This window comes from Balearica regulorum, chromosome 3, assembly GCF_011004875.1.
Source record: "Balearica regulorum gibbericeps isolate bBalReg1 chromosome 3, bBalReg1.pri, whole genome shotgun sequence".
NCBI classification, from domain to species: Eukaryota; Metazoa; Chordata; class Aves; order Gruiformes; family Gruidae; genus Balearica; species Balearica regulorum.
This window is the reverse complement of record NC_046186.1, coordinates 83325197-83351819: the sequence shown is the minus strand read 5'-3', so window position 1 is coordinate 83351819 and position 26623 is coordinate 83325197. Positions and strand designations below refer to the sequence as shown.

Here is a 26623-nt window from a genome sequence, read left to right as displayed (position 1 = left end):
AAAAAAATACACTGCAATACTTGAATGACATCTGCAAATGGGACTACCCTGCATTTACAAGAAAACTTGTTAAAGTTCTTAAAGGAACTGCAACATATTTTGTCTGGCAGTTTCTCTTACTACAGCTTTTGTGCCCACTGAAACAACATTCCAGCCAAGTACATGAATTAGTATGTGGGCACACATCAGTTGCTTAGAAGGGCCAGTGTGAACTGCTTCTAGCAGTGGTGATGCACAGTATTTCTCTGAAAGCAGATATTATAGTGGGCTGATTAGTCATATGGTAGTATTAGAAGATTAGGCTTATTCTTTAAGCTGTGTATTTAAGAATTTCTCTTCACTGATCTTTTTAGACTTAGGGGAAAAAAAGTGTTGATCATAAAAATATAATTAATTGGGATTTCATTGACATACGTAGTTGATACTGTAACCTGCTGATTTGACAGAGACACTGATATTTTATTGATAGGCATTGCGAGAATGCTTCATTGTCTTAGGTACTGAAGACCTCTTGGGATGCCTCTTGTTGAACTTTTGAGAACAGAACAAGGTTTCACATGGAGAGTAACAGAATTATTGATGTACAGAAGACTATCAAGTAAAACTTGGATAGACTTTTTCACTTTAGTAATCCCAAATGTTACTTTTTGAAAAGGGGCTAAAAAAATGAAGGTTTTAGTGTAAGAAGCTTAAAGACTTTTAAGAAAAAAAACCCAGGGCTTTACAGAATAGCTTCAACATGCTTGGAAGCAGTAAATATAGTCTTACATTACCTATGCAACCTCAAAAAAATTTATTACTCTCCGTTCTTTAATGTATTAAAGAGTTTTGTGGCATCAGAGCAAGGATCTTTCCTTAAATAGCCACTCCCTGGAAATGGCTGCCATTAGTCACAGACTAAGCCAGCTGAAGACGTTTTGGAAACAGGTGCAGCAGTGAGTATCCAAAGAAACTGAAGCATTCTGGGTAGTTAAATTGGATAAAAGGTATGAAAAAAGTAGTTTGGATCCTTTAATTCCTTAACTTTTGAAAGGTAATTTAGCTGAATATTAGGTGTTTGTATATTGTTCTTATTCCCTATAATACTATGGTGGCACTTCTACTTTCTGTGTAGCACACAACTAAAATGTGTTAAAACTATTCATAACTATGCAGCACTTGACAAATCTTCTCTTCAATTCATCTTCAACTGGTTATTTCTCTTTTTTCTTAATATTTGTGTTACTTCTAATGCTTACATTCTTGGTTTGCTGTGGGTATTTCTGATGGAAAATTCTTGAAAGGGTTTTCAAATAGTAGAACTTAGTTGAACAAGACAAGCTTGTATCTCTGCTTTGGATAATTGCCACATTGATTATCTTTAGCTTTTTTCCCAAAACCTCCTTTCACAAACCTAGACTTCAAATACTGAACTTTCACATTTAGGTAGAGAAGAACTCTGGAAGATGAATGCTGTTGTGGAGAGTGATAAAACAGAGAAATGGTCAATTTTCTTGTAATATCCTTGTTACTGACCATGCAGGAATATTTGGTCAGTAGTATTCTCAGAAAATGTGGTGAGATTGGAGAGGAGTTTGTATGTATGCTTATACTTGTTAGATTTCTACAACTTATGAATTGTATTCCTACAAATTAGGGAACTTGTAAAACTTGCTCATAGAAGAATGTTCTTAAAGGAACACTAGTTTTTATGAGGAAAACCAGGCAAAAATTAAAAATTAGGGACATAAGATTTCAGTCATAACTTTTTTTTTTACCTATGTAAAATTGTACTGAGTTACCTATGTCTTCCTTCAGAAGGCATAGTCCTGGAATTTCTTTCTATTAATTTGGAGAAAGTGGGATTTGCAGATAAATTGTTGGCTTTTCACAACTTGGGAGGTGTGGGGAGGAGCTACAATTTACTTAACAGTTTGAGGAACTGTCCATTTGAAAGAAAAGTGTGGTGTGAAAAATAATTGTCTATATTTTTTCTGGTAGGTTACATTAGTGAAAACATTTATTCAGTAGAATATTCTGCCACAGCAAGGCTCTTTACATTTAACATCACCTGTAGTAGCTCAACCAGAAGCTGATTTGAGGTATGGGCTGCCTTTTGCTGTGATTTGGGAAAGCAGCATTGCGATTTTTTTGTTGGAATAACTTCAGGTTCACTTACTTGCTGCTTCTCTTGGGAAGTTTAGAGTGCAGTGTTGTGCAGAGATACCTGTACCAATATGGAAGTAGTCAGCTTGTCAGAGTACAAAGCTCAGCATGAGTAACAATTCATTGTAGGGTTTTTTTAGGTAAATTACTCACTGTACTAACTTCTGTGCTGCCCTAGCTATCCAGTGTCCACCTTAATTAAGGCATCTATATTCTGCAAGGATGTAGATCTATCATATGTCAACAGTGGCCCATTAGGTGCTGGTAAGAAAACACTAGTAGATTTAGCAGAAAATAATGTTTGTTCTTTTCTCTTCCAGGCTCAGATAATTGGTTATATGGATTATATAGCTACAGTCTTAACCGATCTACTGTCTGCTCCTCTTGACTGGGAGCTTTCTGTAGTCTTAACCAACCATTTTATAGTAATGGCAGACTAAACTTAATTTGAATCTGTTTCAGTGCTGCTTGGATGCTTCTGCATGGTACAAGTATGTGTATAGTCAGGCTAATCCTTCACTTCTCTTTAACCTTGCTTGTGTCTGACTCCAGAAGTTGTCTTCTGAGTGTTTTTAATGTAGTGGTTTTCAAGCAGTGATCTGCAGGTGCTGTGGGGTTCTGTAGCCTGCTTGTAAGGAGATCTGAGGATATAATTAAGACAAGCAAGCTTGCTTGTTGGTAGGTCTGCTTGTTATTCAGGGACATATAGCTCCACTGGAATTTTTGGGGAAAACAGTGAAAAGTTTGAAAAAAACTTTGTTTAATGCAACTGTCCTTTTGTAATTATATTCATTTGCATATATATATTTCCCTCTTTCTTTGCACACATAATAGTAGTAGCTACCTTAAATTCCTATTTCACCCCCTCCATTTTTTTTTTAACTGGGAGAGGAAGATGAAGAATTATTTTACTATTTTGAAAGATGTAATATCTTTCAATAAAGATATATCTATAAAGAAAGATATGCAGCTATATATTTTTATTGTAGTAGGACTTAGAGGCAATTCAAGGATGTACTCCAGATGCAATAAAAAGATAGCCTCTGCTGGACTAAACCTAAACTACTGATGTTTTGAATGTGTACAGTAATTGTATACTGTTTGTATCTTAATTAATGTAATGTTAAATAATTTTTTATTAGGAAGAAGAATTCTCTTCATAGGAAGCTTGGAAAGAAAAATGAATATTTGCTAAGTGCAAAAGGGGAAAAAAAACATAAGAAAGGATAATCTTTAGGACACTGAAAAATATATCTAGATTGTATCATGCCAAATACATTGCGAAGAGACCAGTATAGATATACCTATAAAGCATAATACTTTTAATCTCTAATTTCAAAAATGTATGCTGCAAAAGTAACAGTGGTCGGGGTGACATTTGTTTATATACACACACCCTCAAACACATATATACATATGTTAATATCTAGAAATTATCTACAGTTCTTGAAAAGGTTCAGTTTGTTGGCTAGCTTGCCTTTGAATTTCATTCCAGTTTTATTCTATTAGCTGTTTCAAATGCATAATTGTGGCACAGGGAATTCCAGGAAAGCCAAATATAAGGGCTAACTATTTTTAAGCCAAAATACTGCACTCTTAGTGTATTAGTTGTTTTAACCAAATGAGAGGTGTTTTGTTAGCTCTTGTGTAATGTTTTCCCCTGGAGACTAAAGAATAGCAGGTTGCTGACTAGGAATAAAAGGCTAGTTTAGACCAGGAGTGAAGATCTGCCAAAATGTTCCAAATAAGGATTCGCTTACACTAAAACCAAAGGAGAAGTCCAGGGATTAGTGTGTATCTAGTTGAATTCAAAGATCGTCCAAAACGCAAAACAAATGAAAAATGTTTGAGTTTGGCTGGTTTGCAAAATGAGAATCTTAAAAGTTATTGCTGGCACCGAGCTAGAAAGGAAGAAGGACTGTTGGTCTGTGTATGCCACAATTTGCTGAAGCCAGCAGAGAAATTTGAGGACTGTTCTGCAGAGCAAGTCACTGGAAAGCAAAGGAGAGCCTGGTTTGACTGTTCTGAAGTGCACCTTCAGGTTCTGTTACTTGTGTTTGGATCTTAGTGAATCTGATCCTCATGCTTTATCTGAGATGAAAACAACCTCTTTGGAAAAGCAGGAGAAAAGCAAAAGGCAAATTGGCAGAGAAACTAGAACTTTTTTCTGTAGGTAAGATATCTTTGTGCTATATACTTTTAATTTAATGTCGTCTGAAATGGGGACTTAGATGACTATATCTCCATCAAGTCTGAATTTTGCAGAAGAAACTAGATGCCAGAGGTGTAATTGACTGAAATTCTATTTGTAGTTATATTTAGCCTTCCTCTAGTTAATTTTTTTTAATAGCAATGTCAGGCTCTGTGAAGGGCTAGGAAGTCTGCATAGCCATATTCTACTAACTGTAGTGTGTCTTTGAGTGCATGTGCTGGGTCAAATGGTGCTAATGGGCGCCACAGGTTAAATCCATACAAGACCATGAGACTATTGAAAGAATATGCTTTCTCGTATTTTGGTCTCTTTGCCATTATGAATGTAACTTGAAACTCAGGTTTTCTGGATTCAGTGTGCTTTAGTGTCTGCCATTGCTGTAAAACTCAATGGAGTTAAGGTTTATCCTTCCCTGTGCAAGGCAGTGACTTGTTCTGAGGAATCTTGCTTGTCCAGCTGTGCGGTTCTGTAGAGTTTTCTTTCTTGTTCTGCTGTGGATCTCTGCTCCTTGTAGGCCTTTTAAAGATTGTCTCAACACTGGGTCATCGTCTTAGTACAAGTTCTCTGTAGTCCAGTCATTACATGTCACACTTTCTGGAATGTGAAACTAAACATACTGTTATTTTTGACAGGACTGATCCCATTTATAAACTGAATTAAGCCAAGTTTCTATTTTGTGGGAAATGCTGAAATTTTTGAAATTCCTCTTGAAATTAGTTCTCAGTTTACGATTCAACTTTTTATTTTACAAAAACAGATTAATAAAAAAAAAATTGTTTGATTCGGTAATATAGTGGTAATGGTGTTTTGCTAGTTTCCTGTAAAAATCAACAGTCTCTTCCTACAGAATGCTCAGTTGAATCAATATTTTTTCATCTGAAAAAAATGCTTCACTGGAAAAGCTAATACCTGATTTGTTTGCAAATAGTGTGTGGTAGATATAAAACTTAACATAAACTGTTTTTTGAGTGCTATCCAAGTAGATTAGACTTTGAATACAAACTTGCATTTGACCTTGCATATACTTCAGTACTGAAGTGCTTTCAGCCAGTTTAAAGCCACTTCAGGGATTTAGTGGAGATGTTGGAGTGAAAGCTGCTTGTTAGATGCCCAGATCTCTGACTTGCATTCAGGGATAACACACAGTTTAGAGGATCATTTGAAGAAGAGATAGCTTGATTATCGTGTTGTTTAAAAAAAAAAAAATCAAGAAGCATGGCAAATGTAATTTTCCTCGTCCAGCTACGGGCTTCATACATTTAAGTTTTAGAATTTGGGAAGATAAGTTAGAAATCTAGAGTGTGCAATCAACAGGTAAATATAGAAAATGCTATCATATACACACATAAAATGGTGGGGAAGAGAAGAGGAATACTTTCTAGGTTTTTGAAATGTCTGTATTTTTTGCAAGAACCTTACAAATTCTGAACAATGATTATGGAGTGCTACTTCATGTTGTAGTTTGAGGCAGGCTGCCAATCTACCCATTGATATTTTTTTTTTCCTCTTCTACTTTAACTCTGGTGTTTGATCTTATAGTGAAATGATTCAGCTCACTAAAGTGGAAGAAAACTAGTTTAGCAAAAGTAACAGAAGCAAATGGCTCTTTGTTGAATTGGTGAGTTGAATGACTTTAGCCTTTAACCACAGGCATACCAGAACTGATGCAAAAAGAATGGATGGACAGGGAGAGGCATCGTTCATGTAGATTTGAGTTTGGAGGGCCAAGGTGTCTCCATTTTACACTTGTGAGTTATTAATTCAACTCACAAAAGAAAGATGAAAGAACATACCATCTCTTTAACTGTTGGTAGCACCATCCCCTACTCCCCTCTCAGTTTCAGAATGAAGAACTGTTGCCAGCAGATAGTGTCTGTCACTAGCTCTGATTTTTTTTAAACCCATCTGATTTATTTTTGATAGCTACATTTTTTGTTTTCTGCAGGTAGACAGAGATGTTAGAATATTTATCCTTGCGTTCCTGGCTTTATTCTTAAAGGACTGAATTGGTTGGTTCAGCCCTTTTTACTAGACTGGTTTTCTAACTTTGCATAATGATCAAAACTGCATCCTGATGATCATTCAGTGTTCCCAAGGAAAAAAACAAGTAAATTAATGTGACTTGTGTTCAGAACAGTTATGTTGGATTAGATTTCTAGCATAAAGAAGCCATATACTTATTTTGGTACCAGTTAGGTCTTAAAGCACTTCAGTTTCCTGTCAGTTCTGTAGCATTCAGGGCTGTTGTGATGCTTTGCTTCTTGCTAATTATTTTGTCAGCTTATACAGTTCTACACAAGACAAATTCATATTTTGATTTTTATACAAGTAGTTGTGTATTTTGGGTTGTGAATACAGCAGAAACTGTATGTTAGTAATTTCTCACTTAAAATCAGATTCCTTTTTCTTTAAATAGCCTCCATTTTTCTTTTTCCCCTCCCAAATTTAACTAAAGGACCTATTCCATCTGTTCCTTTTAACAGATAAAGCATTATGAATATTGCCATTTCAGAAATCTAATAAGCAACTGTATTAACTACAAGTTATGTTACCAGTTTTTTTGTAAGTACTAAGAAAAATGCATTGTGAAATTCTAATCCATTATAATGGGATGCTTCTGAGGCTGAAAAAACCACAGCTGTAATAGCCACAAGATTGCAGGATTTCAGAGCAATGAATATGAGGACAAGACAGCCAGCTTTGGCCTAGATAATTTGTTGAGAGGAAGTGGGGACTGACTGTAACAGTTGAGCTTTTAAAACTAAAGAAGTGAACAGATTGTTGCTGTGCGGAGTTGTGTACGGTGTACTTTTAAAATTAGTATTATGATAAGTAAGTTGAGCTCTAACCAAAGATGAAACTGTGTGCATACTTCCTGTCTGTCTGAGAGACCGCACAAGTGCCTGGGGGTGGAAGAATGAGTTTTGACACACATCAGCACATATCAGAAGTGGTAAAGTGGGTATTTCTTTTGCTGGAAAAGGACAGAGTGGCTTTCCTGATCACTTCGATTGGCTATTTAGTACATGGGGTAATTCACAGGATCCTGGAAAGCACAGATAACTCTTCAGAAGTCTTTCCTGTTCTGTAGCTGCCTTTATCACAGTATTTTAATTGTGGGAATTCTTTGTTGATTCAGAATTTGAGTGTGAATACCTATAGCCAGATTAGGCTTAGTCTGAACTACTACTTCGAACTTTGCTTGATCATTCCTTCAATGTGTATTTAGTAAGACTGTTGATTTATAGCCTCAAAGAAATGGAATATTTATTTCAACCCTTATGATCTCTTCCAGTAACTAGTTACACAGAATATTAACATCCTTTTTTTAAACGTAAAAGCTCTGTTCATCCTGAAGCCATGGGATTTTTTTAATGCCCTAGACTGCAAGATTAAAGAACCTTGCAAGCTTCTTTCTACACAGTGAAAGAGCACTTCAGACTGACACTATAGGCCAAATCTGGTGAAGGACTGTAGCTACCTAACCTGCAGCTGTTTGTGATACTTCTCAGTACAAGTGGTGGCACTGCAGAAGTCTCCTTTGTATTATGAAGATGCAGGCATGTGGCACTGGATGCTATGTCCGCTAGGCAGAAAGAGAATTAGTCAGGTAAGAGTGCTTTATGAAGTTGGATAGAATCTGTTGGATGCTTAGCACAGGACCTACCTGCAAGCATCTATGACTCGTTCAGGCATCCCATTTCCTTTAGGGTGGTTCATGTCATGGACTTGCAGTAGTCCAGATCCTCTGGAGGAGTGAGACAGGTGCTTTATTCAATAAACCAAGACTCCCAGAACATAGAATCGAGAACTTAGCCAACAGGCTAAGCTGGGGAGCCATCAACAGTCAGCACACTTGCTAGAGTTTCATGGTATGGTATGTGCCACATTAACACCGCTATTGAAAATGGAACGTGCTGCATGCTATTTCCTCCTCCCCTGGGGGCCAGTTCTTGGGGAAAAATAGCCAAAAAATAAATGGAACACGAGCCAATGTTGTGGTCATGCCAAAACGGTAAATGTCACACTGGAATGTTAAAGTATTATTTGAAAATTGTGTGAAATAATCTGTTTACTTCTCTCACAATCAATTAAAGCTATACCTGTGTCCATTTTTGGGCACCAACTGGAATAAATATGTGAGGTAGTTGAACCAAACTGCAGAGGAAAGCAATTAGAAATACATGGTGTTTTAAAAATATGACCTGTAGGTAAAATTTACACAACAACTTGTTTGGTTTTTGGTTTAAGGGTGGTTTTTTTGTTGGGGGGGTGGGGGTGTCCCCCTCTTCTAGAGATTATAAGGAGGTGCATCTCTTGAAAGCTGCAAAGCAGAAGCACACTGGTCTCCATGTGCAGTATTGATAAGAAATAATAGCATCAAGGAATATTTAGATGAGATATGGAAAACCTCTGTAAGCACTGGATTATGTTGACTGCAGAGAGTGTGGAATGTTCACTCCTGAATTTAAGAACAAATATGACAGACATCTGTTATGAATAATACAGCTAAAATGATCCTACCAAGAGGAATGGCCTTGATAACCTTTTATGTGTAATTAAGTTTTTGTTTTTCCCAGGAATCTCATCCATCCTAACTGAATCTTTGATAAAGTGGTTAGATTAAGTTATTTCAGTCTCTTTGTATGTATTTTCTAAACTCATTTTCATAGTTCTTTTTGAATGTCTTGTCCCTGGCCAGTAGTTTTACATTGAGTGACTAGGTAGCAGTTGAGGGGGCATGGCAAAGTTAAAAATCTCCTCTCCTGTCTAAAATATCTTGTGTTGCTGTATAGTGCTAGCCACTTCATACTGTCATGCTTTCAGTTGACACTTGTGTACAGCTGGCTATCTGCTACAAACACATTTTGTCTCTAGAACCACAGTGCATACGTTCTTAGTTCCGGAATGCTTGGATTTGTACAGATCGGTTGTGCTTAATTTACTGAATAATCTGTCTTTAGGAGGGATTGATTCTTAAGAAGAAAAATGCTGTATTTTCACTTCGTTTCATATTTACATTTTTTTTGTTTCATATTGGTTGACAGTTATATGTAGCTTTGACATTACTTTTGGTACTCCTCCATTGTTCTCCTAGTTTGCAATGATGCAAAAACCAAGTCCAAAGGCTACATGTGACTTTTTTTTTTTAACCAGAGTAATTATGTAATTTAATATAAAAAAAAAATCTTAAATGCTTAGAATTTCAGAATATAATTTTATCAATACATATTTAAACATCGTAAGACTAAGAAAATCATAGCTGTAGTTAGGGAATTGTCTTGGGTCAACATTTGAGGAATCTCATTCTGCTGGGGGATTTTGAGTTAGTATGTCATCCCTTCAGCTTTCCCTTTCTGTTCTAATCTAGGAATAAAAATAAATCCTCCCCCCTTTTCCTTCCCAATAATGAGTTTAGAAAGTGGTGTACTAAGATGTAAATAAATCAAGGCCAGAACTTTTCTTTTGTATTTGCAGAAAAGGCAGTCATGGTTTATGGTGTGTGCTGTTTTCTTTTTTTTAAAGGTTCAGTTTTTCAACTTTGTATGAATTTGCTTCTGAAGTTTTACACATTAGAAAATAGTTTTAAAAATAGATGATAATAAACAGAAGCTTAATATACTACAATTTCAATGAAAACCCCCAACATTCTTAGATAATGATCTGATCTATTCACCATTCCTGTTCTTGCTATCAGTTTTAGTATCTAAAAATACTGTTATCTTTTTCTGTCAACCAAAATGACAGTATTTTATCAGTTATCTAGAATAGATTTGCTATAGAATACAAACAATTCCATTCATGTATATAGATTTCCTGTTCTATACAGTTATACTGATTTTTTTTTAGAACTAACTTATTAAAAAGAAAACAATCATTATATTATCTTTGAACTAGAAATATTGTCAAAGAATTATCAAATTGTTTTAAAAACAGTGTGCTTTTTTTCTCTTGAGATTTAATTGACTGTTGATTTTTCAGACTTCACATAGTCCTGTATTAGTCACTTCATTATTTTGCTCAGGAACAGCCTGGACTGGTTTGTTTCATTAAACTATCAAATAATCTTTGTTCCAATCCATTTGGAACACAAGCATATCATTATCATATCATTCTTTTCAGTGCTTTGAAACATCCCAAGTTTTTTGTAGCGTAAGCAGCATCTCTAGACAGAATTGTGGCACATTTTTAAAACTGAGGCAAGTTATCCAGACCTAATAATTTAAATAATGCTCCAAAGCATTATCTGAAGCTTTTAGTTGGAAAAAGTGTTGGTCAAAAGAAAGATTTAATCTAACTTATTTTCAAGTGCAAAACAGGTATGAAGGACAGCCTTTTTACTAAATTATTTTATCTTCTAGTAACAAACACATTATTGATTGCTTCCTTTTTTTGACTTAAAATTCTTGATACTTGAATGCATTTTGGTTCTTGCCCTAAACACATGAAATCTGAAAGAAGTCTTTCAAATACCTGTGACTAAAAAGGAAGTCTTCATTGAGAAGCTCTTATTTCAAGTTAATTATTACTTTTTTTACTTGTACATATGTAGAAACTTGATGTTCAGATTTAACTTGGAACATTCAAAGAAGGTCTAAGCAAAATTAATAAAGTTGTACCATTTGCAGTACTGAACTCTAATACTGAATCGTTTGAATATTTGGTTAAACCTTACAGAAAAATTGGAATCATCTAGCTATGGCAATGATTAACTTCAAAAAAGATTTTATGTTCAGGGGGATAAACAGTGGGAGCAGGCATTCAAAATATCTTTCCTTCAAGTGATCTATGAGCAATACAGAACAAGAGACCTACAGAAGGAATTGTAAAGAATTGGCATTATTTTTAGAGGCTGATCAGCAGTTCTGGAATGTTTGATTAAATAAAACATTTTATAGAGTGATGTGCTATACTGATAGAAAGAATGCAGTTTTCCGTTCTTGGGTCTCGAAGTACTAGAGAAACATCAAATGCCTACTCACTTCTGAGTTAGATGTGCATTAGCTCCATTCTGCAGACTTGAAAGTTGATATATGCCTGCTGGGTTGCATCGTTGTGCAGGAAGTCTGTGACCAAATTAGGAATAGAATCAGAATTCAGTGGATTTTATTCAGTGTGGTAGGAAGAAAACCAAAACCTACTGTATTTTTTAAGGATAGTCACGTTTCTGGATTTGCTGTTTTGAATAGGAAATGAGGTAATTACAGGTTGAATGTTTGGAAATGACGCTAGTCAGTAAATTTCTGGATGGAGAATCAAGTTGCTCTTTAACAATGATTAGGATAGACTGACTTTTAAATCTTTTTCTTTGAAATCTTTCTCATTTTCTGAGTAGAGTTTTATAATTCTGTATCCATCAACTTAACGTAATTCCAAAAACAAAAATAAAGAAAAAAGTAACAGGATTACTAGTTCCATACAAATTTGACTTTTCACACAGATAAGTAAAAATAGAAGATCCATTTTTCATTTAAGCAGGTGCATTAAATAAAGGAAGTATTACCTGTGGTTACTGAATTGAACCTCTTGTTTTGGGTGACTTGGTCCTTCATGATCTTAGAGCCTGTAAATCCTTTCCATATAGCTCATTTCTATTCAGAGAGAAAAATCAGCTTTTGCACCTTTTCAGGTCTTTAAGAACTTTAAATAAACTAAGCATTGAACTGATCTAACTGAATAATTTGAAATAAAGAAAATATCCCCTTTGTACCTGCAGAGAACACTAAAGGTGTCAGAAGTTGGTTTAGTACTTCCAGACATCTGTCCACTAGGTTCTGGCAACTTCCAACTTTGGGGAGGGAGGGGGAAGAGAGAGAGGAAAAAAAAAAAAAGGGAAAAAACCTTTTTTGCCACAATTTTATGCTGTATAATGTTTGTTTACAAGACTGGTGAGGTGTGAGTTCAAACTTTCTGTAGATTTTCAATTGAAACTTGAAATAGGTTTATTACAAGAAGCCCCCACCCTTTTAATTTAGAAATGTTCAGTTTGATCATGATGTTCCTACCATAACTGGATTATGATCTGTGGGCAAAATGTTGATAACATTGAATCATTTTCCTTCAGAAATTTCAAAATTATACATTTCAGAGAAAGGCAACACTAATAACAGTAAAAAAAAAAAAAAAAACAAAACAACAAACCCACCCAAAAAAATCAAGCCAAAATCTGATATTCAGCCAGAAGACTTGCCCAGAGCACACTCTTACTCTTGGGCTTTCATGTAATAGCCTTTTCATATGAAAAACATCACTGCCCTTCATTCTGTGTCATAGTTTGCAAATTTCCAGAAAATTTCCTCCTGCTTCCTCTTGTGGTGTTCTCATTTGGGGGAGGTGGAAGATGGGCCAATGGATTTACTTTTTTTTAAAGGAGTTTTTTTATCTTCTGGGCGTCAATCTTTGTTTCAGATATTACATTTGTCTCTGAGGAGTTATGTGCCTCAGTAACGTTATGTTTGTAGAAAGGTTTTAGAAGTTTCTCATCTTTGTCACTCTGAAAATACATGAGGAATGTATTTAAAATCAACTATAATATACTCAATTTGGCAGATAATAATATATTAAATGTGCTATAGTAATAGATTTTTTTCCTGAAGATGTCTGCTATTACTGTAAAGTTGAGTGTCGACCTAACCACAGCAGGTTGAGCTGTAAGCAAAACCTTGCACTCATAATTACACTCAGTAGTTTTGTTTATTAAGAGATTGATTCTGCAGTGTGTGGGCAGATCTCTGCTATTGGGTGGAACTTACTGCATTTTGAAAAATCTTTAAGGTAATAATCTTCATTTTAGTTAAATGTCTTAGTAATTGGGGAGAAAGGGGTTTTTTTTAATGGTTTATTTGTGGGTTTTTCACCTGTTTTTGTGAAAACAGTTTTTCGGAACTTGTTTAGGAGATGTTGGATTTACTCTTATTTTCCAAAAAATGATGCTAATTTTGAAAATTGAGTCTTTTCAAACCTTCATTGCCCCTAAAGTTTCTGAAACCATGTTGAATGACTTTGGGGTTGCTGCTAATTCAGCTAGATGGAATGGGAGTTTGAATTACCAGCTATGTGAAGCTTTTGCCCTTCATTAGAGGATGTAAGGATCTGGCTGGGTTTTGGGTGGAAGTAGTGGGGTATTGGTGGTGGGTTTTCCCACTAATTTGTGGGACTGAGGATGACTGCAATTGGAATAGTCAAGTATGTATGGGATGGTTCCACATGCAAACTGGGTGCTTCCATTTTAAATTACGGAAGATGTACAAACCATGAGAAAACACTTCCTTTGGAAAGGTAACTTCAAAATACTGTAGATGGTAGAAAAAAGTTTTGCCGCTGTTCCTCTTCCTTAATATGGATGAGAAAAATATTAGATGTTGAGCCTTATGATGTTTCTTTTTTAAACTCAAGAACTAATTTGGATGCCTGGCGGGGGTGGTGGGAGAGGGTCTTGAATCTTAAACAAGCTTTTTCTGAACCTTGGTTATTGAAAATAAATGTTAAATTTCCATTTAAAAACTAAAACCAGTCCTTTCAGTAGTTGTGAGATTGTTGGGATTTTTTTGGGAGCGGCTTCTTGAAAACGTTTCACTAGTTTCTTGACTCAAGAGTCTTGTAGAGTAGATAAACACTGAATTTTGAATTAATACAAGCTGAAATCCTGGCTTTTAAAACTTTATATATATGAAAGACAAAAGGAAGGTAGAGACCCAGTTTTCTGTTTGCATATTAATCTGAAAGCAGTCCTGCAGGCTTTCCTGCTAAGCATGTCCGCTGTGTTTCTAGATTGAAGCTTAATCTTGTTTTCATGTGGTTTAGTTGGAACATTGTGTGTGTGGTGCAGAGGAATACAGATTAGGAGATAGAAATGATATATTCACACACACTGTATTAGATGTGCTAGTAGGCAAAGGACAATGTAAAGCAATTTTATCAGCTGCTGTACAGCATGGCAGACTTTACAAAGGAATTTGAATATAGTAGTGCAGCACATTTGAGAGAAGAGGTGTGAGGATGATTTCATCCCACGTAGATGGAAAATATCTAAATGTCTAGAAAAACTGGAAAACTGACCTCTTTAACAGCCTTAAAAGGTATGTAAAAGCACGATGCTACCACTTTAGATGGCAGTGTTGAAATGTTGATTCCAAAGTGCTGGGGGGGGGGGGGTGGGTGGGGTGTCTGCGTTTCCTCCCTCACTCTTGGGAAGACCAGAACTATTAATGCCCATGTAAATGTCCAAATTCAGAAGATGTGCAGGTTGTTTTATGATGTGGGCATCTAGCCATTTATCAGTCCTTCCAAGTATAATCAGCTCAAAGGCTGGAGCGGAACCCTTCCAGCAGCCTGCTTTGCCTGCCAAAGAAAATTCAGCCACTGAATTGGTGGAAATTGCTGACTGGTCACCTAGAGACTGCTCCTTATTTAAGTGGTAAACCAGCTTTTCAGCTGCGGCAGCCTGTGCTGTACATAGAAAATCCTGTCTGTCCACAGCAGTTGTGAATTGAGATAGCAAAGAAACTGTTCATTCTATTTCCATTAATAAAACAAAATTTAGTAGTAGCAGCATGGCAGTTGTCCATTAGTTTGGATTTCCTAGCAGAAAGTGCAAAACTGCAGGAAGTTCCTTTTCTTTTTATCCCTTCTTGCTCATCCAAGAGAATGCCAGAAATTAAGATTTTTTTTTTAAATGTTGAGTTAGGATGTACAACATAAGACGCATTTTAGTACTGTTCCGGAGGAGCTGCATCCACAGCGGCGGTACGCAGGACTGAAGGTCCCAGCGGCAGCTCCGGCAGAGCTACTGGGGCAGCACGGCCGGGATCACCGCCTTGAAGGCGCCCGCGGCGGCTCTGCCGTTGCAGCCTGCGGCAGGGCCCGCCCGGCGCCGCTCGGTTTCCCCGGGCCAGGCGGGCCGAGGTGCGGGGTAGGAAACGGTACCCGGCAGACCCCAGAAGTTGGCCCTACCGGCGCTCGGTGGCGGCGGGGCACGGCTCCAGCAGCGGCCGGCTCCCGGGAAGCCCTGCGTGCAGCTTTACCCGGCAATCGCCTTAAGGGGACAAATTTAGTTTAACGGCAATCCGTGCTTAATCTGCCGGAGCCCCGGGCGCCTTCGGGGAGCGCGGGCGGGCGGTGGCTCAGGCAGCCAGAAGCTTCTGGCAGCTTCCCGGGTCGGGCCCCTCCTCTTAAAGCGGCAGGGCCCGCCGCGGGGTGGCCGGGCTGGCCCTGCACCTGTGCCCTGCGGTTTGGAGGCCGGTCCCTGGAGAAACGCTGGTCGCCCGTCTGCTCTTCTGCCGTCCCTAAAATGAGCTAAACAAAAATCACCCGGGCTCTGTTTTTCTTCGGCAGCTAAGAGCGTTGAACCTGCTGTCTGCAGTTCGTTGGGGAGCTGCTCAAACCGCTGGTAACGTTTAGCTTTCGGTAGTCAGCGCCCCGCTTCAGCGAATGCTGGGGAAGGTCTCGCCTCAGTCTCTTTCCCTTTCCGTGCCCCCGGCCTTGCAGCGGTCCCTCACTCCCGCGGAGCGAGGCCTCGGATACAGCCCTCTGCCGGTTTCCGTTTTGAGAAGGATGTTCATCTCCCGTTGTTACCCAGCAAAGCCAGCTCCCCTTCTGATAGCCCGGCCTCAGTCATTCGTGCAAACAAAATAATGATCCCTCATGTTAACGCCTCGTTGGTGGGTAGTTTTGATGAGGATCTTAAATACCAGTCTTCTGCCAATAGTTTAAGAAAAGAAAAAAAAACAAACACAAAAACAAACAAAAAACAAAACCAAAAGGCAAACCTATTACCATTAGCTTCACTTTTCCCTTTCTTCTTCCTGTGCAAACTGAAAGATGTTTCAAGCGAGTATAGAAAGGTCGAGATGGAAGAAATCTGGGGTGTACATTGAAAGTGCTGTGAGTGAAAGAAATTCATGATCTTATTATAAATGAATGATGGCATGTGCTGGGCATGCTTTTCAGTTTTTCTGTTGAGCAAAAGCTTATTGATGGTTTTATGATATGCTACTGAAAAGATTATCTCTTACACTTTATAATTTGTAGATAAGAATATAAAATGTAAATGCAAATTCAGATTACCTTGTGTTTTAAAATAAAACGAGGGCTGAGACTGCAGCCCAGAGATTTGGAGACAGCAACATATGAGCATAGTAGAGTTGTCTCAAAATGAAGTCTTTAAAAATTTTAAGAAGCTCTGAACTTTTTATTATAGGGTAGTCTAATGTTGTGTCTTCCCCCTTGTCCTTAATGACTGTTGCAGTGCTTCTTGTTAAGATAATTTCAATTCGCTTATAATAACTTTTCCAAGATTACTGAATCATGTTCTCAGATTTTAGCTGCATTTTAACGTACTATTTTTTTTCTCGTAACCTGCACCAAAAAGCAAAGAGTTAAAAACAAATCCTGCCAAAGTGTGTGAAAATCTAATAGGCAAAGATACATTCACTCTGAGTGTAAGGATGTGTATTAAATGACGTAAGCACAAAGCAGAGAAGGGATAACAGAAAGGTAAAAATAGCTGTATACTTATTTTTAATCTCCCTCTAATTTTGGAGGAATTGAATAAAACCTGCTTGAGAACAGGTGACTCATTTAGAGTTGGTGAAAGTGACAAAATCATGGTGAGGATTATCTGAAATTAATGCCGGACTTTGATCATTACTGTTTACTTTCTAGTTTGCATTCTCTGTGATGCATCACATCTGGCTCGTTGTTTTAACTTATGACTTTCAGCTAATACTATCAGTCAGAATGAGGGCAGTATTTTTAAAATTTCAATTAAGTGATTTGGGAGGAAAAGCCCACATAATTTGTGTTTCAATGGAATAATAAAACTGCAGAAAAATTTGTTATATGTATGCACTGAAGATTTCATATAGTTATTTTAAAATGTATAATGATTCATAGGGGTAACTAAAGAAATACATTTAATCAGTATAAATTTTCCTCTCAAAGGCCACTTCGATACTGTATTTTTAATTAACATACGTACATCATCTGTATGTTTGCTATTCTTTGAAATTACTCTATTTACAATGGTAAACATTAATTATAGTGAAAGGAGTTAGCTATTGTAAAAGTAACTTAGGAGATTTAGGTTACAGGTTGAAATTAACTCATGTGGTAGTAACAGAAATAAATTCTTACAGATGTTCGTTCTTCAAATGAATATTCTTTTTGGAAGAAACTTTTAAAAATAAGCCAGAGTAGTGATAAAGTAATCACTAACATTGGTGGTTATATTCTTAATAAGAATTGAAAATCCTGTTTTAAAGTTTGATGATTGACTTGCCTGCTCCTCTGCCATAAACTTCGTAACAGTCAAAGACCAGAAATTCAGATTGTCTTGGTTCCCAATATTGTAGACCTTTTTTTTTTGAAGTTGATGGTCAGTAGTAGTAGTGAAGAAGAAACATTCTTTATCTTCTGTAAGTTAAGCTTAACATTATGAGTTGGTCTTTGAGATAATTGGTTTGGCTGTGTAGGGAGGTATAGACTGATACTGACACAGCCAGCTCTTGAAATGTTTGTTTATAGGAGAATTCTAGCTATGTGCATCTGTGGGAACCCATCTGAGATCTGTCTGTCTTGTGGAGTACTGAAATTACTCCAATGCTTTAAGTTTGGAAGATCAACTGGCTTGAAAGACTATCAACACTCTAGTGCTGAAAGAGTTTCTCCACTAAAGAGTGGGGGAGAGCAGGAGGGATGCTCCCCTTAGAGCTTTACTGACTTTGCAAGAGAATACATCACTGCTTTCCCCTGTTCAGATTTACATTGTGTGAAGCAGCCACTATTTAATACACTCTACTGAGAGTACTAAGCAAAACCAAGTTTATCAGCGAGTCCCTGTTTCAGTATCCTTCCTTTCAAGGGGAGTAAGAAAAAAGCATTGCAGCCTGCCTTGAAGACATTTACACTGTTAGACAAGCAAGGAGGGAATGAATTTCAGAATCCCAACACTCTTAAGATACTTTGTTAATCTTAGCTGAATTTTATTAAGTCCAGGATAGAAATGAATATGTGTTCATGGATACACTACTACCAGAATAGTGTATGCTACTACTCTGCATGCAGTCACGTACCATGCATGCAGGGAGGGAGGGATTCATTAGAACATTCATGTTTCTGATGATCTTAAGTGCAGGTTGATAACAGTTTTCTAGTACTCTGAAATATATTCTGTTACCTGAAAATGAGAGGTAGGCTTGAACAGAGTCAAGGTAAAAACATCATTAATACAGAGTTAACACTGCAGCATCTCATGTCTCTCAGTGTCAAATTTTGCAAAACTTAAGTTTCTGAAAAATCATTAATTGAAGCACTCGGGTACATACTTGCATGCCTTTACTTCTGATGTATTGGAGCTGGAAACAGCCGGTGGGAATTACCTGATGCTGAGTGCAAGCACCTCAGTATCGGATAGTAGCTCTGAGACCTGTGAAGTTGAGATTATCTCTGTATTCTTCCTACAGAGAGCCTGGATGTGCCAGAGTTACCTCTCGTATGATTCTATTACAATCATTTTGGTTGGAAAAGACCTTTGAGATCAAGTCCAACCATTGCATCGCACTGCCAAGTCCACCAAACCATGTCCCTAAGCAACACATCTACGTGTCTTTTTAAATACCTCCAGGGATGGTGATTCAACCACTTCCCTGGGCAGCTTGTTCCAATGATTGATAACCATTTTGGTGAAGAAATTTTTCCTAATACCCAATCTGAATCTCTACTGGTGCAACTTGAGACCATTTCCTCTTGTCCTGTTGCTTGTAACTTGAGAGAAGAGACCAATACCCACCTGGCTCCAACCTCCTTTGAGGCAGTTGTAGAGAGCAATAAGGTCTCCCCTCCTGTCAGCCTCCTTTTCTCCAGGCTAAACAACCTCAGTTCCCTAAGCCGCTCCTCATAAGACTTGTTCTCTAGACCTTCACCAACTTCTTTGCCCTTCTTTGGACACATTCAGCAAAGCTGTGTTTGAATCCATAGGGGTGCAGAAACAGGATGTGGGCTTAGACAGGGGCTTAGACATCTCTTCCTAGCTCTTGTTTGGAGCTGTGTGGAGGCTTGCAGCTCTTGGAAACGTACCTTGCTCCTGTTGTTTGTCACCGTCTGCCTTCTCTCTTCTGACCCATGTTCTGTGAGCCAGTGGCTCAGTTATCTAGAATCTCCTCCCCCAGATTACACTAGAAGTTGGGTAAGAGAAGATGGACCTCCTCTGAAGGAACAAAGCCTTCATGAGCTCACTCTGCATACTAACTGGACCCATGTTCTCCTACCCCCAAACCCACTTACTTCCCTCCTCTTCTATTTCTTGTTTCCCTGTTTGGGTGTCACCTGTTCCTCTGTTGCTTGTTACAAAACCTTGTTTTTTGCCTGGGCCCTCCACCTTTGTTTTGCGTTTATCCTACTGTTATTCTCCTACTGTACTCTGCCCCTCAGTATGGTCTCCTGATGAGTGCCCACCTATATAATTTACTTCATTCAAAAGTGAAAAAGCAAAGTCTCTTCAGAGTTGTTCTAATTAATAATGAAAAATGAACCTTAATTATTTGAGGGAAATCAACACCTGTGTCTTCATGAGACTCATCAGATCTTGAGGCAATTAAAGGACGAGGTAGAACACTTGGTTGGCCTTCAGCTTTGCAGCAGAACTGGTCATCTGCTGTCTCTTCAGATGCTGCAGAGGTTGGAGGTTTATGTGGTGCTTGTTGCAGACAACTGTGGTATCAGTTTATTATATTTATGGTAGTCATTGTATGAACTTAGTATTGTGTTCTGTGTTTCTACTGCTGTGATATACATATGCTGTCAAGTTAAGTTTTATTGGGCTGTTTTTGTAATGCTCTGTCCGCAAAAGCTAGCGAGACCGTGATAGGTGTATTGCTAGTGGCTGGTAATTAAAAACCAGTTGTTTTCCTTTCTGTTCCAGGCTATTGATGAGCCTCCCTATCTCACAGTGGGCACCGATGTGAGTGCGAAGTATAGAGGAGCCTTCTGTGAAGCCAAGATTAAGACAGCAAAAAGACTTGTCAAAGTCAAGGTATGTGATTTTCCTGCAAATGCTTTTTTTTTGGGGGGGGGGGAAGTCATCAGTGTTCAAAATAGCACAAGGTGAAACTTCTTCATAGTCTCAAAGACAGCTAATAGGCTGTCCTTTTCTTTGGAGGCTGGCAATGCTGTCTTTGAAATAACAGTAAGCTTATTTTTGTTGGGAGGGGTTTCCCCCACCCTCGTGCAATTAAATATGTTCTGTTTCTTTCACTGCTTTGTCATCTACTTGCATCCAGTATTTGTGGCCTTCAGTGCCATAGGCTGACCTTACAGTAATTGCTCAAAATATGACATATGTAGGCTTAAGTATGGGAGAATGTTATCAGAAGATAGCGAAAACTCCTCAAAGTAGGTTTAATATGGTTTCTTTTACTTCAGGAGCACAGGTTGCTGCCATTTAGCAGTGGCAGCTAGATAATGCTTCAAGAATAAGATGAAACCCTGCCGTCTTCCAACAAAGAGTTGGCATATTGAGTCCTACAGAATAGCAAGCAGGGGATCTCACCTAATCTTTATGATGACTAGTTAATGACTGAACGAATCAATATAAGCCACATGCAGTACAAAATAAAGTTGTAGAGAGGGAATAGAAGAGCTACATTTTAACATCCCTTGGAAATTTAAAGTATCATTTCTAGAAATAAAGAGAACAATGTTTGGGCTTGTTTTTATTACATAGTAAGTCTACAGTGCAAAATGGCCGTTTGGGTAATGTTGTCCTAAAAGCTTCTAATCTGGGAGCAGGTACTATTTTTCTGCTCTGCCTCTTAACCTCATACAGAAATATAACAGAGCAAGGATCAAAAGCACTTGCGAAAAATAAATTAGATTGTTGGTCTGCAACCGAGTTATAGCAGCAGAATATTTTTCTTATATGTGCTGTAAATATAAGTGAAAATGTGTGAGTTGTGAGTGGTGATAATCTGATATAGAAGTGCCTCTGCTACAAACTGTCATGCATTGCTTGAATCTGCCCTCATGCTGTGGCTGATTTTTGCCTATAGTTTGTATGAGGGGGAGAGCAGGCTATCTCCAAAAGCCCTGGTGGGAAGGACTGTTGTCACTTATTTGATAATAATGTTAACTATAACAAGATGTTAGTCTTAAATCTAACATCTTTAAAAAGTCTTTAGAGCAAATCAGTGGTCTTTTTCATTTCATTAGTCATAACTCTTAGCAGCATCAGCTGGTCTATGCTTTACAGCACCATTGAGTTTAAGCGACTAAGTATTGGTATTTAAGATGTTAAGTATTAGTATTTAAGTACAGGAATTGTGTTGTGCCTAGATTAGTGAAATCTTAACATCTTTCAGCTCTTTAGAGAGCTTTCAGCCCACCTTCTTAGATGGCCACTTGCACTTACTGATAAATATTTTCTTAAGGATTTATTACTAGCAGTTTGGTCACTGCAATGTTTTACAGAAAGATAATGAAATGGAATAGAATTTTTACACGAAGTTGTTTGTGAAAGCTGTACCTAAAGCCCTGTGGATTCAAGTTTGCTTGTGTGTGTCTTTGCTGTCACTGTACAGCTTAGGGCAGTTAAGCCCCAGTACTGTTGTTGCTTTGTAATGTGATTGTGGTTGAGTGGGGTTTTTTTGTGTATGAGTGCAGTAACAAGGTTTGTTTACATTGTCTTTCCTCCACCAGGAATGTATATTCCCTAAATTTAACAGTGACCCCTTGATTTTCTCTAAAAATCTTTTCAGCTTTTTCTGGCACGTGCAGGCTTTCCCCAGTATTAGCTCTAACCAAGTTTATTATTAGCAGGTGTACTATGTTTGCTGCATTTATTTTCCACTTGTTTAACAGTTTCTTCTGGCCCCAATATATTTTATGCCCTAGTCTCCTAGAACTACTAGAGGAAAAGGAAAGTCACTTAACTTCATAACATCACTTTTAGTTTGAAGCTTTCATTTAAGTTTTATAACTAGATGCTCTGAAAGGAGGATGGCAACAAATTTTTTTCAATATGGAGGATGCCATCTTCAGGCAAGTAAAATACATTTAATTGTGTCTCCTTTTACCCGCTTTCTTCTTCTGTTGAATTCTGCTTCCTAGAATATTTTCAAGGATACCTTCTTAGTAACTTTTCCATCACCAGTACAATTTAATAACTTTATTCAATTTAAAGCAAGTGGTATGTATTTATCACTTCAGTATCAATAGGTACTGTATTTTACAGTTTAGCAGTCTTTGGCAGGTTCTGTACACGGTACAGAATTTTACATTAACAATGTAACTGTGTTACACACTTTGTCATGGAAAGCAGTAAAACTTACGATTTGCCTGGACTTGTGAAAAGTATTGAAGGCGGTACAAATCTGACTTCAGGGCGAGACTTTCGGTGTCAGAAGAGTGGTAGTCCACTTCATCTTTATAGAATCTGTTATAGTTTTTTCTGGAGAGCTATTTAAGCTATTTTGATAGTGTCTCCTAAAAGAATTAGCACCATTATCCACACCCACTTATATTTGGGCACCCTCCACAGAAGGTTCAGAAGAAACTGTTTTCTGCGTAGGTATTTATTAAACAGAAACTAGTGAAGCATCTGCTGTGTAGAGCCTACCAGGACTGTCTTTTCAGGATGGCGAAGAACAGGGAAATTCAACTGAATCTAAACAGGTTGATGCGGATGCTGAATGTCTTAATCTTTTTGCCTGGGACAGAAAGGATCCACACTGACAAATACTGTGGGAATTAAACCCCACGCTAACAAATACTGACATCACTTTTCTCAGCTTCAGGAAAGACCAGTGGTGTTCCACTGAGTTTGAAGTTTGAATATTTCTGTTAATAACCAGTATTTTTGAGTACGTATGAATATCTCAAGAAGCAAAAACTGTTGGTATCAAAAATCTCCTCAGAAACAGTCAAAGCCCCAAGGCATCTTTAAAAAGAAAAGCCATTCTAGAATACACAATAGCAATTTGCTTTGTTTACCTTTCATCGTAGTACATTGTGGCTGGCTCATGGTTTTGCATAGAGTTCCTTTTTACTATAAAATACATTTAAGATAATTACAGAAGGTAAGTAACAGATGTCTCTAAATCAGAATTGATTTACTGGGTATTTCATGTGAGTCAATAGTGACCACAGGTTTCATATTACTTTGCATCTGAACTAAACTTTTGATTTCCAAATAAATCCCCCAAAAGAGAGGAATAAATACTGTATCTGTCAGGCTGAAGTTCAGAAGGGTAGTATTTGCTCAGTTAATTCCTAGCCTGAATCCTTTGTCTGGCTTTCAGGTTACAAAGTATGATTTTGTCTCTTTGGTGGACAGAAAGTATTTGTCATCAGTAGGTGGGATGATGCAGCTGTAAAAAGAATGTGCTTTCACAACAACATGCTGTGGCTCTAACAGAAGATGGGCAGAATGACTGAAGTAACACCTGGAAGGCATTTAAGCATTTTAGTGCATTTGTTTTCTAATGAGCTGATCAAGGTAGGCTCTCCTCAGTCCTGGTTGTGGGTGCTGTTCTCAGCTGTTTGCTCCTTTCAAAGTTTACAAAACTCCTTAAAGTCCCTTCCTGAGGAGGCTAGGTAGGAGAATTGGTGTGAGATCACGCTGTTGTTCTGAAGGGAATTTTTGCTATTGCTGTGCGCTACGGGGAAACTCTCAACAATAGTGAGAACATAACCTTGGGTACACTTGTGAACTAAGTCCTCAGGTATCATGGAGGATTGCTGTGGTTGAGAGGTACTATTACATGGCTGAATCTCATGTTACATTCTTACTTATTGTGAATACTAAATAAAACATCATATACTTACACCTAGCAAGTGTGTTCTGGTGAACATCAGAACATCGTTTGTGTGTGGTAATAAAACGTGCATATGTACATGAAATGTAATGCCAGAATCTTCTCAGGTTCCTTGAATTTTAAGACCAGAGTGGAAATAAAACTTCAGATGTAATTGATAGGAGAATCCCGTGACTTTCAGTGTGGCCAAGTTAATTTTGAGTTAAATGAATGGTGCATATCTGTAACACCTGATAGAGATAATTTAAGATTAAGTTTGAATTTCCAGACCATTTTTCTGCTGAGGACAGTATGTGTAGGATTAAAGACACAGCCAATGACACAGGAAATTACCTTGGAAATACTTACAGGATTTACTTATTCCAGTTTTGAAAGACTGAAAAGTTAGCCATCTGTACATTTACTTCCAGTTATCTAGCAGCATGTAGGCTAGGCTGATGTTAACTGAAAGGCTGTTTGGGTTCATTGTGTTTAGTTGACAGCAGTGTGCTGTAATATTGTGCGAGTCTTTTAACCGTGAGGGAAATGCACTTTAATTAGCAAAAGAAAAAAACCCCATGATACAGGGTTAGGTATAGGCTATAGGCTAAAAGTGTTTGATTTCAAAGCATTGAAATATAAATGCTTCCTAAAAACTATTTATGCTCAGAACTCTTGAAACTTTCTCCTTTCTTTGTGTGGTACTAGAGCAGTACAATTCAAATCATTAAGAGAACTGCAGTGATTGTTTTGAGCCATTAATCATTGCTGCTAAACTGTTGTTTGTCCCTTCCTTTAGAGGTAATGGTTCTATTCTGAAAGATAATATTTTAGAAGTTTTGATGACTGAGAAATTGTCTCCTCTTATTTCTAAAATATATGAATTAAACCAGATTTCAGCAAGTGGAATGATTGTGGTGACTAACTGTAAAATGAGAGTAAGAGAAGGGCGATTGACATCTGCATGTGCTTATGCTGCTCAATTGTATCAAATGATTGTCAGTTGAATTATATTTTTTAGGTAACCTTTAGACATGATTCTTCAACAGTGGAAGTGCAGGATGACCACATAAAGGGTCCCTTAAAGGTAATAAATTTGTTTCCTATTTTGCTAACACTTTGAAAAGCATTCTTTTTAAGTATTTGACATAAATGTGTATATGCAGTATGGGGTGAAAATGGAAGGTTCAGTTTATACACAGGGCAGATTAGGATCATGAAGCATCAAAAGTAATGCTGCAGAGCTAGAATTAGTACACTCTTCATGTTAACTTTTTGGTTTGTATTTAAAGGGTATGCAGCATACAGGCTGACACAAGCCTCTATTCTTTTTTGGCCTTAAAGTTAAGAAGTTTGGCTGGCTCTGATTTTTAGTCACTGTTGCTTTGGAAAACTCAAGCTGGAGAATTTGATGGGCAAACTCTTATACAAGGGAATGACATCACTCAAATTGGTTCTTGTTCCCCACCTGCTGGCAGGAAATAATCAGCTCAGTTGCCTTATTTTAGAGGAATGAAAGCTTCCAGGGATGCAAATATATTCAAGTGAAACTGGAAAAGTATGATATATTTAACATAGAAATAGGTTAGAAATTAACTCTGCTAAATATAACAGTGTTAACTTCATTGACTGTTCTAGAATCTCTCCAGTGCTAAGTGGCTTTTGTGTTTTAGGTAGGAACTGTTGTGGAAGTTAAGAATCCAGATGGAACTTACCAGGAAGCTGTTATCAACAAATTAACAGATGCCAGTTGGTACACTGTAGGTAAGAGAAATAGTTAGTTATTTGAATAAAACTCATGACTTTTTTATAAGCCTGTGACCTGGACATGTCTTAAGCATGGTGAGAGAGAATTTTTTTGGAGATGCTTAGGTATTCAAAGTTTGTATTAAACAAAAAAAACCCAAACAAAAAACCACAAACGCACACAATCTGAAACTTCTTATTTTGGCTTTTTATAAGAAACTGTACCCATCACAATGTGAAATTGGGTCCCCAGATAAAGACGTAGTGAATTGCTCTATAATTGGTAACTGCTTCTTGAATATTTAATATACTATTGTTAAATATTCTGAAGCAAAGTATATTGTCATACTTCCTTTAAAAAGGAAAAGAAGTGCTTTTAAAACACAAGTTGCAATACTTATTTTTCCTTACTCTCAGACTTAGTTGCTGTAAAAACAGACATAGCTTGTTTTTAAAAAAAGTGTTTTCCTGTTTGTTTTCCCTATTTTCTAATGTGACATTTCAGACTAGATGATGTATCCACATGTTGACAAGCAAATATAACTGCTTTTTTTTTTCTTTAAATTTTGTAAAGGCTTTATATCCATAGGTTTTCTCTTTGATGCTATGTACCAGTAGATCAACCTGTCTTAGGGAATACTGGTCAGCTGTAGAATGATAGCACATATTCCATCTGTCCACTGTTAGTCTTAAAGGTATTACAGGAAATGTATCCTTTCTTGAGAAACAACAT

At 37.4% G+C, this 26623-nt stretch overlaps 1 protein-coding gene across 3 annotated transcripts in view; it reads left to right on the top strand.

The window, feature by feature from the left end:
- Positions 1-26623, top strand: part of ARID4B (AT-rich interaction domain 4B) — a 90560-nt gene that overhangs the window by 11224 nt on the left and 52713 nt on the right. For all 3 annotated transcript variants that reach the window (XM_075748715.1, XM_075748714.1, XM_075748713.1), the window contains exons 3-5: positions 20277-20387; positions 25166-25231; positions 25818-25908. In XM_075748715.1, the coding sequence (XP_075604830.1) occupies positions 20277-20387; positions 25166-25231; positions 25818-25908 (268 nt within the window). The remainder of the gene's footprint in view (positions 1-20276; positions 20388-25165; positions 25232-25817; positions 25909-26623) is intronic.